Below are 24,892 nucleotides of genomic sequence, written 5' to 3'. Positions count from 1 at the left end.
CTTCCCTACCCACCACCTCAGACAGGCTCAAGCTGAATATCTGCTTTGCCTACTTTGTGCTAACCACACTGAGTTCATCTTTTTTTTTCTTTTCTTGTCACTTTAAAAAAAATGACATATGACACAGGCCAGTATATAAAACATATACAACTTAAGAACTAATGACAAAGTGAACGTCTCTGTCATTATCTAGGTCAAAAAATTGAACATGACCTAAGTAAACTCAAGGCTTCCTGAAGTTCATGCTTTCAGGACCCAGTCTGTTTATGATCTCTATGTTCCTGTTTAAGCTCTAAAATGTCAATACTGTTTAAGGGTGATACATGTGAAGTTATTGACACACAGATACACCGACTGCTGAGTGATAAGTTCTAACAATCAGGGTTGTGTAAAATCAAGTTTGTATTGACGTACATATTTTCTAAGCATATACTTGAAAGCAGGCCACTGGGCTGGGTGTTACAGTGCAGTCAAAGGTTGACATCGGTGCTTTCCTCCCAAAGCTTAGAGTTAGCCAGAGAGATAAGGCGTGTGTGTGACTAACTCATGGTCAAGGTTGATGGTAGTGGTATCGAGGAACTTTACCCAGCCCTACCCCTGGGTGTTGTCTTTAAAACATAAACTCATTTAAGGTTATGCCTCTCCCTAGTTAAAAATTCTTTACCGGGTCCCCATCACTGACAGGATAAAACCAAGCTCTTTAGCATGCAAGAGCCTTAGTGAACTGACTAGTTTATTTGACCTCATCTGCAGAATCCCCCTTTCACTCTGGGCATCTCTGCCCTCCAGCCATGGTCTCTGTCTTGTACCTTTAGGGGGAAGGGTAAAGTCCTTCAGTTGGAATGCTGGCCTGTCTTGCCTTCTTTTTTCTCCATGCCTATATCGAGCCATACATTTTCTCTTCTGAAGCAACTCCTGTGTACCTGGCTAGCTCCTATTTCTCCTCTGACAGTCATCCTATGGGGACTAGAACCCCTCAAAGCTTTCCTGGACTCCTCTGGGCAGCATCAGGCAACCTTAACTTTTCATACGTCCCCATGGAACCTTATACCCCTCCATTAAACTGCTTCGGACGTGCTGTGTGATTGCATTTATCTCCCCTCCTAACGGGATACCACGGGAGCGTGACCTTGTCTTTTCACTTGTGTGTCCTCAGCACACAGTCCCGTATGCAGTATGTGGCACTGTAAATACTGTTGCATTTGTGGAGGTCCTGAAAAATGTTTGGAAAGGTCATCTAGAACTCGGGAGAGAGATTGGAATCAAAGCCAGGGAACAACTGGAGAGAATGTGGGATAGATGAGATTAGGGACAGAAAGAGCACAGGGGCAAGGAAGGATAAAGGGGCTGGGAAGGAGCAGTAGGTAAAAGAGCAGCTGGGAAAGGAGGAAGTCACCCAAACTGAGACAGTTGTCATGGTACTTACGATGGAGAGAAAGTCGTCAGAAGCAGGGGCCATTGAATTTGCCATTGGGGACTTAAGATAGAGCAGTTTTAAGAAATCCTTTAAATTAGGAAGTTAGATTTCATGAGATAAGGATTATTTTTATAAGCAGAAAAACAATAAAAGTATTTTTTAAGAAATAAAGATGATGGGAAGTGGCACCTGTGGCTCAAAGGAGTAGGGCGCTGGCCCCATGTGCCGGAGGTGGTGGGTTCAAACCCAGCCCCGGCCAAAAACTACAAAAAAAAAGAGATAAAGATGAGTTGGCGCAGGGTGGTGGGTCACACCTGTAACTCTAGCACTTGGGAGGCTGAGGTGAGAAGATTGCTTAAGGTCAGGAGTTTCAGAATGTCTTGAGCAAGAGCAAGACCCCATCTCCACTAAAAACAGAAAAAATTAGCTGGACAAGGTACTAGGTGCCTGTAGCCCCAGCTACTTGGAAGGCTGAGGCAGGAAGATGTCTTGAGCCCAAGAGTTTGAGGTTGCTATGAGCTATGATGATGCCACTGCACTCCAAGCTGGGCAACAGACTCTCTGAAAAACTAAAAGGAGGTTCGGCGCCCATAGCACAGTGGTTGCGGAGCCAGCCACACGCCCGGGCCAGCTAAACAACAATGACAACTGGAGCAACAACAATAACAACAAAAACAGCAGGGCCTTGTGGCGGGCGCCTGTAGTCCCAGCTACTTGGGAGGCTGAGGCAAGAGAATCGCTTCAGCCCAAGAGTTTGAGGTTGCTGTGAGCTGTGATGCCATGGCCCTCTACCCAGGGCGATGTATTGAGACCTGTCCCACCCCACCTCCCCCCCAAAAAAAGAAAAGACAGGTGAATGAGTGAGAATGAGTGATGCCAACAAAAGCAGAGAGGAAAGAGACAGGATTTTGAGACAGTGGCTGGGTAGAGCTAACGTCATTACTTGTTAGAAAAAAACTACAGCCTATTAAAACATGTTTGTAGGCAAAAGGAGCCAACCCGAGTGGAAAGGATTGCAGATGTGAAAAGAGAATGGGAGCCTGTTCCCTGAGAAGGCAGGGGGCAGCGTTGGAGCCTCTGTATTCTGGAGAAGGAAGCAAGAAAGGTTCTTTGAGATGGGGCCCTGCTAGAAATGTGGCCCCACCATGTTGTTAGCTCTCTCTCTCTTTTTTTTTTTTTTAAGACAGAGTCTCACTATATCACCACAGTAGAGTGCTGTGGCATCACAGCTCACAGCAACCTCAAAATCTTAGGCTTAAGTGATCCTCTTGCCTCAGCCTCCCCAGTAGCTGGGACTACAGGTGCCTGCCATTAACGACCTGCTATTTTTTGGTTGTAGTTGTCATTGTTGTTTGGCAGGCCCAGGCTGGATTCGAACCCACCAGCTCTGGTGTATGTGCCCTAGCTACTGAGCCACAGGCACTGAGCCCATGTTGTTAGCTCTTCGGCGAAAAGAGTGATTTTATTTGGTGCCGTCTCAGTTCTTGTGAATTTAAGTAGGTTGACTTTTCAAAGGCAAGTGATAGTGTTATTAAAGTCTTTTAAAAAATATATTGGGCCGGGCACCGTGGTTTGGGTCTATAATCCTAGCACTCTGGGAGGCCGAGGCGGGTAGATTGCCTGAGTTTATGAGTTCAAGACTAGCCTGAGCTGGAGTGAGACCTGGTTTCTAAAAAATAGCCTGGTGTTGTGGTAGGGGCCTGTAGTCCCAAGTTACTCAGGAAGCTGAAGCAAGAGGATCACTTGAGCCCAAGAGTTTGAGGTTGCTGTGAGCCATGATGCCTCAGCATTCTACTGAGGGTGACAAAGTGCAACTCTGTCTCAAAAAAAAAAAAAAAGAAAAGAAAAAATATATCCTTGGCATTTTGTGAGACTCTTCTGGAATTTTTGTCCTGAGGGAAAGTTGCCCAACCTGATAAAACAATGGATTAAGTTCCCTACTGAGAAAAGACAGGAGCAAAGAGCAAAAAATATGGGATTAACAGAATAGAAATTCTATACAAAAGGGGCTGTTTAACTTCTCATGTCAGATTTGAGGGCTCACAGAATTTTCTTTAATACTAACTACTGCTCCAAGTATGGTGGCCCTGAAGGAAATGCTTCCCTTGGTGTAGTTAACCTGGGAGAGGGAGATCAGATGCAAGGGGCAAAGGGAAAATGAAAAATGGTTGCTTTTTCAGAGAATTAAAGAGACATGCTGCCTTTTTTTTTTTTTTTTTAATGGTAAGCAACACACAAAAGATAGACCGGCAAAGACAGTCATTTACATGATCCAGGTCTTAACAAAGCACTAGGGATTGCTTTCACAAAAGGCCTTTTGTTTTGGGTTTTTTTTGTGTCCCGTAGCCAGTCTGCTGTTTCAGCAATTCTATTTTAACTCTCGATAAAGTAGGTAACTTGAGTGGCCTCTGTGTTTCACTCGGTGCAGCATGAAAATGCCACGTTGAAGGCACTGTGGACAGGGTTTGTTATCATCGACAGTATGACTGAAGTCTCTGGTGTTGGTTTAGAATCTTTGTAGGCGATTCCATATTGAGTAACCTTGCTGATGCTCCTCGCCTGCCAGAGATAGGGCTTCTTAATTCTACAGTGAAATGAGATCACATCCAATTTGGCTGCACTCTGATGGGGCTCACCAAGAACTTGCAGACTCTTAGCACACTCATTAATCATGGGCTTCAGAAAGCTTTCACCTTAATTTAAATCAGATTCAGTGCTCCAAGCCTTCTTAAATTCATGTGGGCATGTGAAGAGAAGATATGTTAAAAACTTGTTTTCTGCGATGGTGAATAGCATCTTAATAGTAATTCTTGCCATGGTGTGCTGTGCAAAGAAAAACAAAGCTAACAGTTTATCCAAGAGCTTAAGTTTTACTATTTAATTCCTAGGTTTTGGGGGGAGGTTTTTATTTTGCCTTAGAGGGCCAATGTTAATCAAAATGACTTTTTAAAAAACCTTTCTACATAAAACGAGATTGCCTAAGCCCATTTTTTAGGGTGTTTAAGGTCACTGAGATGTTGGTGTCCCACACTGACATTAAATGGGAAAGACTGTGTTGGGGCGGTGGTTCTATACCAGTGTGTGTTAATACATTAGGCAGCAAATTGGTTCCTAGTGTGACCCTTGAGCTGATGACCACAATCAGTAGTGATGCTCCCTTTCTGGTTTTCCACCTTCCTCATCCTGATCGTTTTGTTTTGCCAAATAACTACGTAGATTGAAATAAGAAGTTATTTGGAATTATGCTAAAATAACTTTTTAGGTAGTCTGCCTGTCATTCATTTTTCTTTTCCCACTGCTAAGATACCCATCCGCTCATTTCAAAGGTGGCATTCTGTCGCCATCTCTCTTCCCTCTTATTCCTCCCTTAAACTTGTCTGGGAGATTTCTCTGAAAGTGGCATCTGTTCTGCCTGGCTTTGGGAGTTACTCATCATTCCATCAGCTTTTTAGTTTTGGATTTGGTCCGTTTTCCTGAAATTCTACTGGGACTAAATTTTGTTAGAGAGATAATAACCCTGATCAAGCACCAAGCATCATCTTCCCTGTCTCATCCTGTCCCACCCACTCTTCCCCTATCCTCTTATTTCTTAAATATGAGTGTGGATGGGAGACGGGGACTACTTAATGGGAGGGCATTAAATTCTGTACTGATGCTGGTCCCAGCCCATCCCGCACAAATTATGCTTAATAAACCCCAAAGACATGGACTACCATAAAGATAGGCAGGCCTTATGCCTTGGGTTAAGTCAGGTGTGGCTAAGGATAACATCTACCTAGGTGAGGGATGGGGCCAGCACCTCTATCACGTAATTACAGTACTCTTTTAAGCACTCTGCTGTGCGAATACAGATCAGTCATTCATTTAATGAACTCACTGAGCAAGCTGCCAGCCACTCACACTAAGCCAGGTCATGTAGGGTCCAGAAACCCTTTGGGGGACTTTGGCACGAGAAGCCATTGGAGAGATTTGTACTCAGGAGTGATATAATCTGACTTATTTTGAAGTGGATCAATCTGGTTCCATGTTAAAAGTTCACAGTGAGAAGGAAATGAGAGGATTGGGGAAAAGGCCTTCTTAAATTAATTTGGGCATTGAAGAGAAGAAATGTTAAAAACTGGTTTTCTGTGGATTGTACGTGACATAAAAGAAACAGATCAACCCTCTTTCCTCTTTGGCCTTTTTGTTATTTGTTATAAGGAATGTGTAGAAAGCCTCCAAATATCAAAGTTCTGTTGCCCTCTTCCGGAGTCTCACCCATACACACCTCCTTGAAGCAGAGAAGACTTCTCTTTTACCTTCACCTCCACCCAGATGGGTAGCGTTTAGACCCCTTTTAGTTTTGTTTCTGCTTCTCCGCAGGTCATTTACCTTACTCGGAAACAATTTTCTCATAGTGTGGCAGGATGGCCAGCAGTATCAGCATTGATTTAGGGACTTGTTAGAAATGCAGGCTCTTGGCCAGGGGTGGTGGCTCATGCCTATAATCCCAGCACTCTGGGAGGCCGAGGTGGGTGGATTGCTTGAGCTCACATGTTCGAGATCAGCCTGAGCAAGAGTAAGACCTCATCTCTACTAAAAATTGGAAAACTGAGGCAAGAGGATTGCTTGACCCCAAGAGTTAGAGGTTACTGTGATCTACCCAGGGTGACAGCTTGAGACTGTCTCAAATAAATAAATGCAGATTCTTGGGCCCCACTCAGACCTACTGACTCAGACATGGGTGTGGACCTGGCAAAGTGTTTAACAAGCCCACCAGGGGATTCTCACACACCTTAATTTGGAAAACCACCGCTCTGTAAATTGGCATGTGAACATGTTTAATCAGGCAGCTGAATTATAAGTACCTTGAAGGCTGGAACTAATCCTTCAGCCTACTGTTCATAACATGCTGGTATTCGAGCACACAGCTACCATTTTCTTTTTTTTTTTTTTTGTAGAGACAGAGTCTCACTTTATGGCCCTCGGTAGAGTGCCATGGCCTCACACAGCTCACAGCAACCTCCAACTCCTGGGCTTAAGCGATTCTCTTGCCTCAGCCTCCCGAGTAGCTGGGACTGCAGGCGCCCGCCACAATGCCCGGCTATTTTTTTGGTTGCAGTTTGGCCAGGGCGGGGTTTGAACCCTCCACCCTCGGTATATGGGGCCGGCGCCTTACGACTGAGCCACAGGCACCGCCCCACAGCTACCATTTTCAGAGTTTGAGCTCTTAACTGTTGTCTGTCCCCTCGCTGTCTGGTGGATAACAGCAGGTGACTCAAGAAACTGGGTTCTGATGTCCCTGCCTGTTCATTCTGTGTTCTCTACAAGTTATCACTACCTAAAAAGTATTCAGAGATTTAGAAAGAAAGGCCTGGTCAAAGTACCTGGCAGGAGAATCATAAAACCTGTAGTTTGGAAAGAAAACATAATTGTCACCAGGGTGACTTCCCTTTTTCCAACTTTCTGCCGTAGTAAAAGTCTGGATAACTTTTGTCCCCCTTCTTAAGGCAAAGTGAGACTCATTCCCTTCAGAAACGTCCCTTTTCCTTGACATCAGGTTGGTAGTTGACATATTTTCTGATTGTCCCTCTCTTTCTTATTTCACCTGAAGTTAAAGCAAATTGCACTCTGAAACCTTTCGTCTTTATATGTGCCATTAAGAGATGAGATATTTACTTCTCCAACCTTTAAAATGGCTTGGGCTTAATCATCAAAGCCATATAATTTATCTTATCGTCTCCTGTTTTATGTTGCTTTGAATGCTAAGTGTCACTGAAGTGATGATTGGCCAAGACAAGATCTTGTGGACTCAAATATGCATTTATTAGGAGATAAATTTGAGTTTAATACTTGATATGTAAAAACATGCTTTTATGCCATTCCAATATAACTATGTAACAACTCTTAAGAAAGGAGGAAAGGGGCAAAAGAATGAATCATTAGTCTAATAATAAACCAAATGACATAATTTTTGAAACCTCTCATTTTAAATTGCTGTCAAATTATCTAGGGATCTATTGCAAAGATCCATGTGAAATCCATGTCTTGAAGATTTAACACAGCTTTTCAACTCCCTTGATATGCTACAAATAACTGAGTAACTTAAATATTTGAACATTTACAGTCTCTTAATGTTCTAGCTTGTTTATTCTTGAAGAAAAATTAAATAAATTGAAATTCAACTGCTTTGAAGAATATATTCAAACATATTTGTGGAAAATGTATTGTACATGAGTGACAAAGCAGAATCTGAAGTATAGCGTCAGCATGGTCTCTTTCTCTCTTCCAGTATTACCAAACCAAATAAACTAACAAAGTGGCAGGTAAATTCCTTCTATTTTTAAATGCATTTTGGTTTGATTTTCATTAAGGAAACAAGTTCTCTAATGTTTACAAAATGTAATATTTACGAGTGAAGTCAGTTTTTCCTACGTGCTTGCTTAAAACCTCAAACTGGACTTTTTAGCTGTTTTAATATCTACTACAGCTTTGGACTGGAATTGATTTTCTTCTATAAACATGAATGTTTGTAGTCTTATGTATTCTTAGGCCTCCTGAACTGAGACAGAGATATATAATAGAACTGGCCTTTTACCCGGGTGTTAATAACCGGGATAGAAGTATAGAAACCTGGATCTACCAGAAACTTTACAAATGGGTTTCCTATGGCTTGGTGCCCGTAGCTCAGTGGTTAGGGTGCTGGCCACATGCACCGGGGCTGGTGGGTTTGAACCTGGTCAGGGCCTGCTAAACAACAATGACAACAACAACAAAAAAATAGCTGGGCATTGTGGCAGGTGCCTGTAGATCCAGCTACTGAGGCTGAGGCAAGAGAATCGCTTAAACCCAAGTGTTTGAGGTTGCTGTGAGCTGTGACGCTGCAGCACTCTACTGAGGGCAACGAAGTGAAACTCCATCTCCAAAAAAAAAAAAGTTTTTCCTATTCCATAATGCAGGCATAATAACTACTTCAATTCCCAAAGAATTACTTTCTTTTCTTTTGTTATTGTTATTATTTTTGAATCAGGTCCAGATGAGGCTTGAAATCACTGCCTCTGTTTTGCAGGGCCAGCGTTCTAACTACTGAGCTACGGGTCCCAGCTAGAATTATTTAAACAGAAATCAAATAATAATGGCAAAGGACATTCAGTTGAGGAAAGTGTCAATAGTATTGGCTTTAAAAATCAGTGATCTGGAAAAAAAAAAACTTTTTGGACTCAGGCTCCACTGAAGCAGCACATCTCCTGTGACCATTATTTTTTAATTTACTTTGCACCTGGAGTCCTCCCAATGTTTAATAACTTTGAATTACAGGAGGAAGGTTATGAAGGAATTAATGATGTTAAAAATAAATCACATTCAGCTTTTAAAATAATGATGTTAAAAATAAACCACACTCAGTATGTCTAGACTACCATGCTGCTGTGAAATACCAAAATTGTGCTTTGGACTTGAATGTTTCAGAACTTCCCTGGGCATTCCCACTCACACCCACCAACACCGCCTAGACAACCTGAAAAATGACCAGCTCACCTACTGAACTGGCCCCTCAGACTTTTTCACGCTTAATTACAATGGACCCTTGAACAATGTGGGTTTGAACTTCATGGCTCATTTATACATGGATTTTTTTTTTCACTTGACTGTGAGTTATCCCTGTCAGTGGGTTCCAGGGTGGATGGAGAATACAGTGTTGCTGGGATGTGGAGCCTGAGTTTGCAGAAGGCCACTTTCCCTACGCACAGGCTCTGAGGGCGGAGACTTGAATGTGCTGGATGCCCAGATTTCCATATCCACAGGCATCCCGGAACCAGTTCCCCTTGGCTACCAAGGAATGACTATACTTTTTTGATCATTCCGTTTTCTTCTTTTTCACGCAATCTAAGAAATCAGAAACTTCTCCCTTTTTTTTTTCTTTCAGCGTCCACTCATCTTCCCGTATCATTTCCTTGGGGAATAGAAAAACAAATCGCACTCTGTTTCTCCTCCTCCTCCTCCCTGGCCCTCTCATTTAAGCACGTCATATGTAGTTCTTCACTTAAATCGACGGTTACTAGTTCCCCTCAAATTAGATTTCGAAACCTGTGTAATAAACTCAGGAAAAATTTCACTGCACGGTATGCTTTCTTTCACAGAGTTACACATATGAAAAAACCAGTTATGACAAATTATACAAATCGGTGGTAACAATGCCCATTTACTTTATTAGCATGGCTAAGTGACTTTTTCCTTGTACAGACAACATGTCTAAAATAGTCTAAGTAGGCTCATTGCCCATAACTCAGTGGTTAGTGCGCTGACCATATACACCGGGGCTGGCGGGTTCAAACCTGGCCTGGGCCTGCTAAACAACAATGACAACTGCAACAATAACAACAAAAAACCAACATAGGTGGGTGTTATGGCGGTCACCTGTAATCCCAGTTTCTTGGGAGGCTGAGGCAAGAGAGTCGCTTAAGCCCAGGAGTTAATGAGCTGTGACGCCACGGCACTCTACCCAGGGCATCATAGTGAGACTCTGTCTCAAAAAAATAAAAAATAGTCTAAGTAATCCCCCATCCTGGTTTATGCTTTCCACAGTTTTAGTTACCTGCAATTAACCGTGGTCCAAAAATATTAAAAGGAAAATTCCATAAACAAACAAATTCAGAAGTTTTATTTACTTATTTTTATTTTTTTGAAAATAGGTATTGTTCTGTCAGCCAGGCTGGGGTCCATTGGCCTGACCATAACTTACTGTAGCCTGGGCTCAAGTGAGCCTCCTGCCTCTGTCTCCCACTATGGGTGCATGCCACCAGGCCTGCTTAATTTAATTTAATTTTTTAGATTTTTTTAATGTTTTGAGACAGAGTGTTACTTTGTTGCCCTCGATAGACTGCTATGGTATCACAGCTCACAGCAACCTCAAACTCTTGGGCTCAAGTGTTCCTCTTGCCTTAGCCTCCCGAGTAGCTGGGATTACAGGTGCCTACCACAACACCCAGTTATTTGTAGAGACAGGGTCTCACTCTTGCTCAGGCTGATCTTGAACTCCTGAGCTCAAGCAATTCACCCGCCTTGGCCTCCCAGAGTGCTAGGATTACGGGTGTGAGCCACCATGCCTGGCCATGCCTGGCATAATTTTAAAAAATTATATTTTTATAAAAATGCAGTGTCACTATGTTTCTCAGACTGGTCTCAAACTCCTGACCTCAATCGATTCTCCCACTTCAGCCTCACAAAGTGTTAGGATTACAGGTGTGAGCCACCTCACTCAGCTGCAAGCCGTGTTTTAAATTGCTTGCCATTCTGAGCAGTGTGATGAAATCTTGCAAGGTCCTGGTCCACCCTGCCTGGGTGTCTGTGGCCACCCACTAGTGAGTTAGTAGCCTTCTCAGTGATCAGGCAGGTGACCAGGTTGACGGTCATGGTATCACAGTGCTTGTGTTCAAGTCACCCTTAGTTTACTTAATAGTGCACCAAAGGACAAGAGTAGTGAGGCTGCCCATTTTGATATGCCAAAGAGAAGCAAGCCATCAAGTGCTTCTTTTAAGTGAAAAGGTGAAAATTCTCCACTTAATGGAGACAGAAAGAACCTGAAACATAGCTGAGGTTGCTAATATCTATAGGAAGAAGAAACCTTCTATTCATAAAATGATAACAGAAAAAGAAACTTGTGCTGGTTTTTGCTGTTGCAACTCAACGTTATCATAGGCCTGGATGTACGGGAAGAAAACTCAGTGTGGTTAGACTTCCCTACTGTCTGCGGCCTCAGGATATCTACTCTGGGTCTTGGAATGTTTCCCCCAAGGATAAGGGGGAAATTATATTAAAAAATCGAACATCTGAAGAATAGCTAAATGCATAAAAGTTTGGAGGCCGGGCGGTGCCTGTGGCTCAGTCGGTAGGGCACCGGCCCCGTATACCAAGGGTGGCGGGTTCAAACCCGGCCCCAGCCAAACTGCAACCAAGAAATGGCCGGGCATTGTGGCGGGCGCCTGTAGTCCCAGCTACTCGGGAGGCTGAGGTAACGGAATCGCTTGAGCCCAGGAGTTGGAGGTTGCTGTGAGCTGTGTGAGGCCACAGCACTCTACCGAGGGCCATAGAGTGAGACTCTGTCTCTATAAAAAAAAAAAAAAAAAAGTTTGGAGGCCAATGCAGTACTAAATTCATGCCATGGTCAAATGACCATCTAGCTCAGTGACATTATTTTTTTCTTTTATATTTAAAACGTTGGTCTACCAAGAAATGTATTCCTCTTGTCTTTATGCTAAAGAAAATGGTTTGACATAAAAGGAAAGAGGAGGAAATTTGTGATTGGGAAACCAGAGGACAGAACGGACAGTGATACCTTTATCCCAGCAGTGCTGTGAGAACAATAACAGAGTTTTACTCCAAATTTCTTTGCAAAAAGAGTCTGTGTTAAAGATAGCTCTTCTGTTACATTTAGTATCTTGTTTCGAGCCTGGGGTTGCTGGCGTAACTTGGCTTTACATTATGCTCTGCCTTGTAGTTTCTCTCTCAGTTTAGTGTTTGAAAAGTCTTTGTTTATTCATGATGGCCTGCTCTGACTTACAACTCGCTCCATAGACAATACACTCAGTTTTTAATGAACAAAGCCATGGTTTGAGAGCTCTGTTGCAACTTGTCAAGAGGAAATTTTCCTCGATTTCCTTTACAGTTGGAATAAGTGACAATGGAATTTGATGAGTTTATTAGATTTCAGATATTTGATAAGTAAAAAAAATTGGTCATCTGCCCTGAGTTCATGCTGCCTCGTTAGATTTAGCATGATATTTCATTTGTTATACTACTGATGGTTATATTTCTATTCAGACATTTCTGTGACATAAACTTCATGGTGAAGAAAAGATGTATTATCTTTTTACTGGACTCAAAAAGGTGACACACTAAATGTAATGATAATTGCCACCCTTTCATGCTTCTGATACATGACGTGGGTAACAGCTGTTCAGTATTGGTCTTTGGTAACAGCTGTTCAGTATTGGTCTTTTAAAATTTATCATTGTGTCCATTTTGGCTATTTTAAATATCACTACCAAGAGTATCAAACTGATAATCACCCTTAGAAATGATCTCACCTATCAGTCTTATTTCCTAGAAGAAATCTCTTTTCTGAACACAATCTTAAATGGTATATAGAACTTTTTTTTTTTTTTTGTAGAGACGGAGTCTCACTTTATGGCCCTCGGTAGAGTGCCGTGGCATCACGCAGCTCACAGCAACCTCCAACTCCTGGGCTGAAGCGATTCTCTTGCCTCAACCTCCTGAGTAGCTGGGACTACAGACGCCCGCCACAACGCCCGGCTATTTTTTGGTTTGCAGTTCAGCGGGGCCGGGTTTGAACCCGCCACCCTTGGTATATGGGGCCGGCGCCTTACCGACTGAGCCACAGGCGCCGCCCAGAACATTTTTAAAAGTAGTGTTTGGGCTGCGCCTGTGGCTCAGTCAGTAAGGCGCGGGCCCCATATACCGAGGGTGGCAGGTTCAAACCCGGCCCCGGCTGAACTGCAACCAAAAAATAGCTGGGCGTTGTGGCGGGCTCCTGTAGTCCCAGCTACTCGGGAGGCTGAGGCAAGAGAATCGCTTCAGCCCAGGAGTTGGAGGTTGCTGTGAGCTGTGTGATGCCACGGCACTCTACCGAGGGCCATAAAGTGAGACTCTGTCTCTACAAAAAAAAAAGTAGTGTTTGAAGAGGGTTAAGTTTTGTACTCTGTAAGTTGAATATACAGAGTTAATTAATGAGGCAAAAAAGACGCTTTGGGATAGCAAAAGGACTTCGTTTAAATGGGCCTTGGTCTGCACCTTATCTCTGTTTTGTATATAAAGTATTAAACCCTGTGAATTACATAGATGAGTAGCTGTAAGTGATTAACAGTTTATATTGGTTTATTTTACAAGGTTCACCCTAATCCTTAGAAGACTTCAGTTTTACAGAGGTAGCAATAACAGTTTTATTTTCTAGGACCACAGGAAAGTTAATTTAGCTCCCCAAGTTAATGAATTATTTCCCTGCATTGTGTTAAAATCTGGTACGTAACTCTTGAACTTGAGTGTTACTTATTATCATGGCTAGTTGTTCAAGGTAAATCAAATCAAATATTGGCAGAATTCCAGAACTCTGCAGAAAACACTGTTTAAAAACTGCAAATCAGGCTCAGTGCCTGTAACTCAGTGGTTAGGATGCCAGCCACAAAGGACCCGGGCTGGTGGGTTCCTCAACAACAATGACAACAATAACAAAAAAATAGCCGGGCATTGTGACAGGCACTTGTAGTCCTAGCTATTTGGGAGGCTGAGGCAAGAGAATCACTTAAGCCCAAGAGTTTGAGGTTGCTGTGACGCCAGAGCACTCTACCCAGAGCGACAGCTTGAGACTGTCTCAAAGAAATAAAAAAAGAAAAGAAAGAAAAAAAAACTGCTAATCATGCTTTATGCAACTTTGTCTTTATAGCATTATAGATTCTGATTGTACTATTTATTTAAACAAATTATCAAATGTTGGTGAAAATATTTTGCATTATAAAGGGTTAGATTAGTGAATTCTCATTTTAACATGTGTTCTGGAATTTTTTAGAACTTTAAAGAAAAATTTATTTCAGTCAACAACATAAGTAGTTGTCAGCCCAGATGACAAGTTATTTAACCTGCAGGTACCTAAAGTGGCATTATTTGACTGCATTTTTTAGTTAGCTTGGCATTCTGTTAGATCCTAATTTTTATCTGATTTGCAGTTCTGAGTTGGAAACTTTCTGTATCCACTCCCGCTGTGAGGTAGCAAAGGAAAATGAGTTTTTTTTTTATTCCCTGGCTTATTTAAAATTAGCTAATATTTTTATTCCTCCACTGAAGTGACACTGTCTCTTCTATGAGAAAGAATCATAGATCCTAATGTTAGAAAGGAACTCTGAAGATGCCCTAGTTTAATTCTATGCTTGTAGGTGAGTGGTTTTATAAAATGCTGTGCAAAGAGAAAACGTTTCCAAAACCGAGCACATTTTATGTTGCTTTAGAAAACTGGATCTTTAAAGGAACTCTGGGGCTAATCCTTTGTGAGGACCCTGCTCCTTCACGTGTCTAGCTTTAAAGAGACATTAGAACTTTCCTTAGAGCAGCTTCCCTCTGATGAGAGGCGTCAGTGCAGTGGTTCCCCTAGAAGAGAATCCTGGTCTCCACACAGCCCCGGCCCTGGGCCCTGCAGCCCAGAGTACCATGGCCCCTGGATACCGATCACTTGGTTGTGCCAGGCATTCCCCTGGGGACTGAGTGGCACCTGGCTTCCTATTAAATTCCACATGGCATTTCTGGCTGTTTGGTATCAACATTAAGTTGAGAACTAAAAATAAAAGGAGAGCATTATAATTCATGACCTCTTGTGTCCCTTCTAGCTGATGAGCGTAGGAGAAAAAACATGGCATGAAAATTGCTTGGGTCTGGCTCTGTCACACAGGCTGAAGTGCAGTGATACGATCATAGCTCAATGTAACCTCAAACTTCTGGGCTCAAGCAATCCTCCCACCTTACCTTTCCAGGTAACTAGGACTATTTTTGTAGAAACACAGGATATTGCTATGTTTTGCAGGCTGATCTTGAACTCCTGACCTCAAGCAATTCTCCTTCCTTGGCCTCCCAAAGCTCTGGGATTATAGGAGTGAGCCACTGTGTCTGGCCATATATACATATATATATATATATTTTTTTTTTTTTTTTTTTTTTTTTTGAGACAGAGTCTCACTTTTTCACCCTTGGTAGAGTGCTGTGGCATCATGGCTCACAGCAACCTCAAAATCTTGGGTTCAAGAGATTCTCTTGCTTCAGCTTCCTGAGTAGCTGGGACTGCAGGTGCCTACTGTTACACCCAGCTATTTTTTAGAGACAAGATCTCAAGCCTGTGAGCTCAAGCAGTCCACCCACTTCGGCCTCCCAGAGTGCTTGGATTACAGCTGGCCTGTATTTTTTTAATATGGAATAACATAATCAATTCTTTTGTATCAGAAATTATAGAATAGTAATTAAGGCACTGGGTTAATATTCCAAGTCCACTGCTTACTTGCATCACATTATAGTAAGAATAATATATTTATTCTAAACTTCAATTGACTGTGAGTAAAGTGGAGTTAATGATAGTATCTACCTTAGAGGATTGTTGTGACCTCCGAAGGTAATACATTTAAAGTGTTTTAATAGATATGGAGTAGGTGCTTTAATAATTCTTAGTTGTATTTAATATCATTTCCATTATTAATAGTATTATTTTAAAATCTTATTATGCCTAGGAAAGCATTACTGAAAAATATTAAGTGAAGAAGAGTAACAATTCTGGTTTTTAATGGCTCTTCTCCCCACTCCATCTTTACCTCTGCAGAATGTGATAAGTTGCGGCAAGATGGCTACCGAAGTTCTCAGTACTATTCTCAGGGACCCACCTTTGCAGCCAACTCCAGCCCCCTCTGTGATGATTATCAAGATGAGGATGAAGAAACAGATCAAAAGGTAGGGCTTCCAATTTCAACATGGGGCCCTGGATGGATCCCAGAGCAGAGAAAGGACATATGTGGGAAAACTGGTGAAATCAGAATAAAGTCTATGTTTAGATAATAGTATTGTTCCCAAGTCAATGTGTTGGTTTTAACAAACATACCATACAAAGACATGTAAGATACTAAGAAGAAACTGGATAAAGGGCATACAAGGAACTGTCAGTACTATCTTTGCATCTTTTCTGCAAATAGAAAATAATTCTAATTTAAAAAAAAGCAAGGTGAGAATCCAAGGAATTCCTTTAAAGAGACATAAAATCAGGGTATTTGTCCATTTCGAATATTCTCTTTTGGTTGGAAAAAATAAAGATCTTATTTCTGTTGCTTTGTTTTTCATATGACCAAGAACCAGTTGTATCATAAAGAAGAACTTTAAGTATAGTAGCAAAAGCCACTGTTTCACAAGTGATCAGTGTTTTCGATACAAATTGAATCTAAGCAATTCTTTTCCTTAGTATTAGTGCATTGGCCAGTTTCTTTAGTGATGTTTAACATTGGTAGCTTCCGTTTTCTTTACCTTCTCTCGCGATATGCACAAACTTCTTAAGTATTTTCTCAGTACTAAATGCACATAAGAGAATAAAAATGTATAGAGATTTTGATTTATGTAGTTATATATTTTTATTTTATTAAGCAATGTGGACTGACACTGGAATTACTTAAATAAGATAAGATTTGATGAATGACATTTGGTTTAAAAACCATTTTTAGTTCATCTGAAAACTTTTAGTGAAATTAGGTCAATACATAAAGGCCTTATTGAAAAACATCATTCAGAATTTGTTATCCTTTTCATCAAATAGGTAACTTCAGAGAACAAAGTAAAATAATTGTTGATCAAAAAATGGGAAATTACTATCTTAATTTTGGTTTTCTTTTTTTTTCTTTTTCTTTCTTTTTTTTTGAGGCAGAGTCTTTGTCACCCTCGGTAGAGTACTGTGGTGTCACAGCTCACAGCAACCTCCAGCTCTTGGGCTTAGGCAATTTTCTTGCCTCAAACCTCCAGAGTAGCTGGGACTATAGGTGCCCACCACATCGCCTGGCTATTTTTTTGTTGCAGTTTGGCTGGGGCCGGGTTTGAACCCGCCAACCTTGGTATATGAGGCCGGAGCCCTACTCACTGAGCCACAGGCACCACCCTTAATTTTGGTTTTCAAATGACTATTCACCTAGATTTTTAAAATTAGTATTATTTTTAGTTGACATCATAATTCTATACATTTATAGTATACAATGTGACATTTTTGACAATATGTATATAATTGTAGAATAATTAATTGAAGCTAATTAATATATCCATCACCTCTCTTACCTATTATTTTTTATGTCAGAACATTTGAAATTTACTCAGTTATTTTGAAATGTATAATGCATTGACTATGTAGTAGATCTGAAAACTTATTCCTCCTATCTCTCTTAAACATCGTACCTTTTTTTTTTTTTGAGATAGAATCTTACTATGCTGCCCTCGGTAAAGTGCTGTGGCATCACAGCTCACAGCAACCTCACACTTTTGGGCTTAAGTGATTCTCTTGCCTCCACCTCCCAAGTAGCCACAACGCCTGGCTAGTTTTTTGTTGCAGTTGTCTTTGTTGTTTAGCAGGTCTGGGCCAGGTTCGAACCTGCCAGCCTAGCTGTATGTGGCCAGTGCCCTACCCACTGAGTTATAGGCACTGAGCCTAAACATTGTACCCTGTGATCAACAACTCCACCCATAGTCCTTCCCTCCCACCCAATTTTTCTTTCTTTTTTTATGAAATCTTTTTTTTTTTTTTTTTTTGCAGTTTTTGACCAGAGCCGAGTTTGAACCTGCCATCTCTGGTATATGGGGTCGGCACCCTACTCCTTGAGCCACAGCTGCTGCCGCCCCCCACCCAAATTTTTATTACGGAATGTTTTTCTTATTTCTTTAAAGGTTATCTTAATATATTAGGTTTGTCCTTTGACTTTGAGCATACAAAGACAATATCTTGCCCATAATGGGAAAAGCACCCGTTATAAAATGAGGCTAATCTTTAATTTTGAAAACTTTTTTTCTCTTGATGGTATGGATAGGGCAAATGAAAACCAGAAGGTGAATTGTATAGTGAGACTTTGTTTATCCAGCTATACCTCAGCCTTACACTAATGCTCAGAGAAGAAAGAAAAGTTTATAATGGGCTCAGTGCACATAGCTCAGCATCTAGGGCACTGGCCACATACACCGAGGCTGGCGGGTTCAAGCCCAGCCGGGGCCCACCAAACTACAATGACAACTGCAATCAAAAAATAGCCGGGCATTGTCATCTGCTTTAAGAACAGTGCCTTTTTCTGGAATACCTCCTGAAGGATCTGCCTGAGGCTGTTTTACATGTAAAAGGAGTAAACTCTAAAATAATGATAAAACATATAGTAAATATGCGGCATAAACAGTAACGTGGTCGGTTATCTTTATCAAGTAGTCTATACTGTACATGATTGTATGTGCTGGACTTTTATATGACTGGCAGCAGTAAGTTTGTTTACAAGACCATCACCACAAACACGACAGTAATACATTGTCCCATGGTGTTAGGACAGCTACATCACTAGGCAATGGGAATCTGTCAGCTTCATAACAGTCTTACAGGACCACCCTGGTATATGTGGTCCATTATTGACAGACACATCATTACACGGTGCACGACTGTAAAATCTTGGCTATATTAGAAAGTGGCATGTGCTCTGATGTAAAATCAATCAGAGGTTTACTAAATGCAGAATACAGATGCCTGCATACAGTAACTAAGAAAATGCCATGAAGGCTACGTTGAACAGTTTGATGAGAATATTTCAGATTGTGTATGAAACCCGCACATTGTACCCCTTGATTGCACTAATGTACAAAGCTATGATTTAACAATATAAATAAATAAATAAAATCAGAGGAAAGGGTGGTTGCAATTTTAAACTAAAAGGATAGGTTTTATTGAGCAATGAAGGAAAAGAAGTTTTACTGAGCACAGAGGTAAATGGAATTGAAAGAGTGAGCCACACAAAAATCATGCATTTCTGAAAGAATGTTCCAGAAAGGGGATTCAGCCACTATAATGAACATTTTTTAGGGATCAGTGTTCTATATCAGATACTGCAAAATGCAAAGATGAATAAGATATCTATACTTGTCTTAGGAGCCAACATTTTAATGTATATTATTATCGGAGGTCTCCTATAATAAGTATTTGGTATATATTTAATATGTGAAAAAGAGATTCTTCTGACTAGGGCAGTCAGGAAATGGGGAAGGGATTAGGAGACAGTGCTGTATGTAAGGAGAGCAGTAGGCATAGGACTTACAACAGGCAAAAGGGAACTGAGGACCTAGAGCAAAAGAGGAGTAGCTGTGTGAATGCTGAGGAAGGACTCAGGTAAGAGGCTGGTGGCATTCTAGGAGTTAGGGGACCAATTTCCAGTTTGTCGTGTTTCCATGGATGTATCACAGGCCCTTCAGGGCATTAATTTCCTTTTGTAGAAAATAGGGAGTGGAATAAACTTGCCACCTGCAATCTTTTTTAACAAGCCCTGTATTCATTCATTTGGTCAATAAATATTTATTCAGCACCTCCAGTGTGCCAAGCATTGTTCCGGTTCCTGAGAAGCTGTCCAGTGCACAAGACAAAGTCCTCACCGTCAAAGGGATGGTGAACAAACAAGCGTAATATTACACCAGGTATTGATAAGTGTTATAAAGATAAACAATGGTGAGCAGAGTTCTAGAGTGATGGGACTAACATTTCAGATTGTATGGCCAAGAAGGACCCTGTGAGGGTTGTCATTAGAGCTGGCCCCCAGGTGAAATGTGAGAACGCCACATGTGTGAAGCCCTGAAGACTGCAGATGGTTATTCTGCACAAGGAGTGGCCAGAAAGAGCAGGTGGGCACCGAGTAAGGGGACAAAGAGGGTAACACTGCCTTCACCCAAGGGCCAGGTCACATAGGATCTAACTGGCCATGGTAAAGATTTTGGATTTTTTGCTCCTGGGTGAGATGAGGAGTCCCTGGAAAGCCTGAGCAGGGAAGTAACATGATCTGGTTTACTGTTTCATGTGATTTGTCCACTGCTGAGGATTAGACCACCGAGAGTGGAGGATAAATGCAGAGAGACAGGAGCTATTGCAGTAAGCCAGGCAAGAGATGGCGATGGTGGTTGGACCAGGTTGGCAGGAAGAGAGTCTAGGTTTATTTTAAAGTGGATCTTACAGGATGCTGAAGTTATGAGATAAGGAAAAGAGTAGAGGATGACTCCCTCTGCTATGTTTCCAGCACGGTTCCTCTAGAACCCTCTTTATAGAAATTATGTGGCTTACCCTCTCCATGTTCATGCTCGTCCTTCCCCTGCTGATGCAACCTGGGCCACCTGTATTCACTTCTTTGCAGGCCACGTTCAACGTGCCAGCTCCACTCCTGCCACTTTTCTGGCAAATTCCAGCTCAAGTTTGGTGCAGCTCTACCCCACTTTGCACTAACGGCTGATTAACTAAGTGAGGCTAGGGAAAAACACCAGGTTACGTTTGCTAGTCTCGCTGTAAATGTATGACCTGAAGTCTAAAGTGCCACCCAGCAACACTGCTATATTCTTTGCTTTCCTGAATTGTATTTCACGCCTTCTCAAATCTCCCTGCACTTTCTCTGTTTTGCTTACAGATCCTGTCTGCTATGGTTTGGATGTGGTTTGTCTTATTCAACTCATTTTGAAATGTGATCCCAGTGAAGTAGTGTGGGAAGGCGGAACCCATTGGGAAGTGTTTGCATTGAGGGGGCAGATCCCTCATCAATGGCTTGGGCGTACCCCGAGTGAGAGACTGGATTGGTTCTTGCAGATGTCAGTTCCTGTGAGAGTGGGTTGATATAAAGGCAGGGTTCCTCAGATTTTTTTCTCTTTGCATAGGATCTGCTTCCCCTTTGACTTTTTCCACCGTATGTGACAGCGTGAAAGCCCTCACTAGAAACCAGGTCCATGCCCTTGAACTTCTCAGCCTGCAGAACCATGAGCTAAATACCAGTCTGAGGTATTTATAGCAACACAAAAGGGATCCAGACACTTTCCTTGACATTTACTATGCTGTAAACATAAAAGCAGTCAGAATTCTTCTCTTTTTAAATTGCTTGAATTTCTTCCTTTGCATTTTCTTTCCTGCCATTGCAAATGGGTGAACAGCTCTGGTACATCAGAGATCAGGGCACGGCACATAGTAGGCTCTCAATATTTTTCTTTTTTTTTTTTTTGTAGAGACAGAGTCTCACTTTATGGCCCTCGGTAGAGTGCCGTGGCCTCACACAGCTCACAGCAACCTCCAACTCCTGGGCTTAAGCGATTCTCTTGCCTCAGCCTCCCGAGTAGCTGGGACTATAGGCGCCCGCCACAACGCCCGGCTATTTTTTGGTTTTGCAGTTTGGCCGGGGCCGGGTTTGAACCCGCCACCCTCGGTATATGGGGCCGGCGCCCTACCGACTGAGCCACAGGCGCCGCCCGGGCTCTCAATATTTTTCAACTGGGATGAATGAGGCAACCTCTCAAGGACTTCATACTTGCAATCCACCTCCGTCTCTTTGGCCTAATCAGTCCTCCTGATTACATCACATCCATCATCATACAAACATGATATCTTTTCTTTCATCTTGGGCAAACCCTCCTGTGACCTTTCATGCCCTCCAATTCGTACCACTTTTTCTGTGTCTCTCTCTCTTTTTTTTTTTTGCCATTTTATGGCCCTTGGTAGAGTGCCATGGCATCACACAGCTCACAGCAACCTCCAACTCCTGGGCTTAAGCGATTCTCCTGCCTCAGCCTCCCGAGTAGCTGGGACTACAGGCGCCCGCCACAACGCCCAGCTATTTTTTGGTTGCAGTTCAGCCGGGGCTGGGTTTGAACCCGCCACCCTCGGTATATGGGGCCGTCGCCTTACCAACTGAGCCACAGGCGCCGCCCCTTTCTGTGTTTCTTTATAATAAAACTTCTCCAAAGAAAACTGTCTAGACCTGCTGTCTCCACTGCCTTTCCTCACAGTCTCTGTTGAAGTCCCTCCAAACTTTTATCCCAAACACAGCACTGAAACTATTCTTGTTCAATCTATCAGTCACCTCCATGTTGCCAAATCTAACAGTTAATTCTCAGGCCTCATTTTCCTCAACCTCTCAGCAGCATTTGACATGGTTGATGTTTTTTTTTGTTTTTTTTTTTTTGAGAGAGAATCTCCCTATGTGCCCTGGGTTGAGTGCTGTAGCATCATAGCTCACAGCAACCTCACACTCTTGGGCTCAAATGATCCCTTTGCCTCAGCCTCCCAAGTAGCTAGGACTACAGGCACCGGCCACAATGCTCAGCTAATTTTTCTATCTTTAATAGAGTTGAGGTCTCACTTTTACTCAGGCTGATCTCGAATTCCTGAGAGCTAGGAGTACACGCGTGAGCCACCATGCCCTGCCTTGTTCATGATTATTTTCTTTCTTTTTTTTTGAGACAGAGTCTCATTTTGTTGCCCTCGGTAGAGTGCTGTGTTGTCACAGCTCACAGCAACCTCCAGCTCTTGGGCTTAGGTGATTCTCTTGCCTCAGCCTCCCGACTAGCTGGGATTACAGGCGCCTGCCACAACACCCAGCTATTTTTTTTGTCGCTATTGCAGTTTGGCCAGGGCAGGGTTCGAACTCGCCACCCTTGGTATATGGGGCCGGCGCTCTACTCACTGAGCCACAGGCACTACACATCATAATTATTTTCTTCATAGAACACTTCTATTCCTTGGCCTTTGTGACATCATATACTTCTGGTTTCCCCTTTCCCTTACTAGCCATTGCCTCTTTGTCATTTGTTAAATGCTCCTTTTCTTCCAAATATCTAAAAGTTGTGCAGACCTGGGGCTCAAACCTTGTACCTCTGCTTTTCTGTAACAGTCTCACTCCTTGGGTGATTTCATTGAGTCCTATGGTTATAAATTTACATTTCTATCCCAGACTCATGCATTTATCCAGTTACTGTCTGTCTCTGCTTCAATGGCTTACAGGTAACAGACGTGACCTAATCCAAACATGTGATTATAACATGCCTCTTCCAAAAACTGCCTTTCCTTACATAGTCTCCCCCTCAGTAAACCACAACTCCATTCTGTCAGTTAAAGTAAAAAACACTGGGCACACTTGTGTTTCTTTCCTTTTCCCACACCTTCAGCAAATCCTGAAGGAGTATCTGTTTGTGAGCCACCTCTCAAACCTCAGTTCAGCCATCCTGCCATGGTTAGGTCAGGGTGTGTGTCCATGAGACTGGGTGGCTGGAAGTGAGGCTGTGAAAGACTCCAGCAGGTGTTAGATAGACCAGCCTGATGGATAGTCCAGCAGGAGTGATTACAGGAATGGTGGTGAAGGAAGGCTGACCTAAGATCACCAAGGGGCAGTGCTAAGGAAAGAAGTTTGCTTTTTGCAAAGCTAATAGGAAATCACTAACACATTTGTTAAGCAGGACATTTTATGATTAGGAATAAAAATTGTAGATCATCCTCCTTTGGAATCCATGAGAGATTGATTCCAGGACCCCTCACAGATATTAAAATCCACAGGTACTCAAGTCCCTGCTATAAATTGGCATATGGTATTTGTATATAACCTGTGCACATCCACCACTTTAAAATATACCCTTATACTTTGTTGCCTCTTGATTACTTATAATACCCAATACAATGTAAATGCTTACGGAAATACTCGTTATATTGTATTGCTTAGGGAATAATGAGAAGAAAAAAATCTGTAGTTATTCAGTACAGACACAACCATTCTTCCACTTTTTTCAAATATTTTCAATCCATGGTTGGTTGAATCCATAGCTATGGAGGACAGACTCTGTATCATCTTTTGGGGGATGGAAGATTCATAAATAATTTTGAAACTACTTTTCTAATTCATGTAGTATAACCTGACCCTAGAAGAGAAGAAATATTTTACCAGAGTAATTACCATGAAAAAAAAGAAAATTTTTATCATAAATTTGTGCCAAATTAAAAAAAATCAAGTACAGATGGTTTCATGAGGGGGGAAGAGAAGAGTCCTACAAGGTTTTAATGAGTAGGTAAATGCAGTGCCTAGAGCTATTCTGGAACAAAGGGGAAAAAAAGGAAAAAGTTCAATTTTTTTTTAATGAATTCATTTAACATTGATGCCAAAACCTGAACAAAGACTGCACAAAACAGAAAATTAACTGGCCAGACTCACTTATGAATATTGGCATTAAAAATCATAAATAAATAGCTGGGTGTCATGGCAGGTGCCTGTAGTCCAGCTGTAAGGAGGCTAAAGCAAGAGATCGCATGAGCCCAAAAGGTTGAGGTTGCTGTGAGCTTCAATAAGACCATGGCACTTTACCCAGGGCGACACAGTGTGACTCTGTCTCCAAAAGGAAAAAAAAAAAAAATTAGGAAACATTACCAGCTCTTTAAAAAACAAATACTCCAAAATGGACTGAGGTTTATTCCAATAGCAATGCAAGGAAATTTGATATCAGGTAATTTAATTGCAGTAGAACCTCCATGGTTGACCACCTCCCTACATTGACAGGTTCCTTACGTTGATCTAATTTTCATAGACATGACATGTACCACATGTACATATCAATAGAGCAGGCCTGGTTCCTTATGTTGACCAGTTTATCACAGTCCCTTAGGTGGTCAACTTATAGAGGTTCTACTGTGTATATTAATGGTATTAAGCGATCTAAGGAGAAAAATCACATGATCAAAACTGTAGATATTGATAAGATATTTGCTACAATTTAACAACTATTCTTCATAAAAACACTCTATGATGATATCAAAAATACTAGGTACTCCTATAATTTAACAATGTTTATCTGCCTTGTACCCAAATCCAGCATAATTTTTAATGGGCCACTCTCACTACAATGAGGGATAAGATAAGGACATTTGCTGTAATGATTACATTGATAACAGTG

At 41.8% G+C, this 24,892-nt stretch overlaps 1 protein-coding gene across 11 annotated transcripts in view; it reads left to right on the top strand.

The window, feature by feature from the left end:
- Positions 1-24,892, top strand: part of NHSL1 (NHS like 1) — a 260,231-nt gene that overhangs the window by 197,379 nt on the left and 37,960 nt on the right. For all 11 annotated transcript variants that reach the window (XM_053590637.1, XM_053590639.1, XM_053590641.1 and 8 more), the window contains exon 3: positions 15,765-15,892. In XM_053590637.1, the coding sequence (XP_053446612.1) occupies positions 15,765-15,892 (128 nt within the window). The remainder of the gene's footprint in view (positions 1-15,764; positions 15,893-24,892) is intronic.

This window comes from Nycticebus coucang, chromosome 5, assembly GCF_027406575.1.
Source record: "Nycticebus coucang isolate mNycCou1 chromosome 5, mNycCou1.pri, whole genome shotgun sequence".
NCBI lineage: Eukaryota > Metazoa > Chordata > Mammalia > Primates > Lorisidae > Nycticebus > Nycticebus coucang.
Note: the sequence above shows the minus strand (reverse complement) of the source record. Positions and strands in the feature narration are given on the sequence as shown.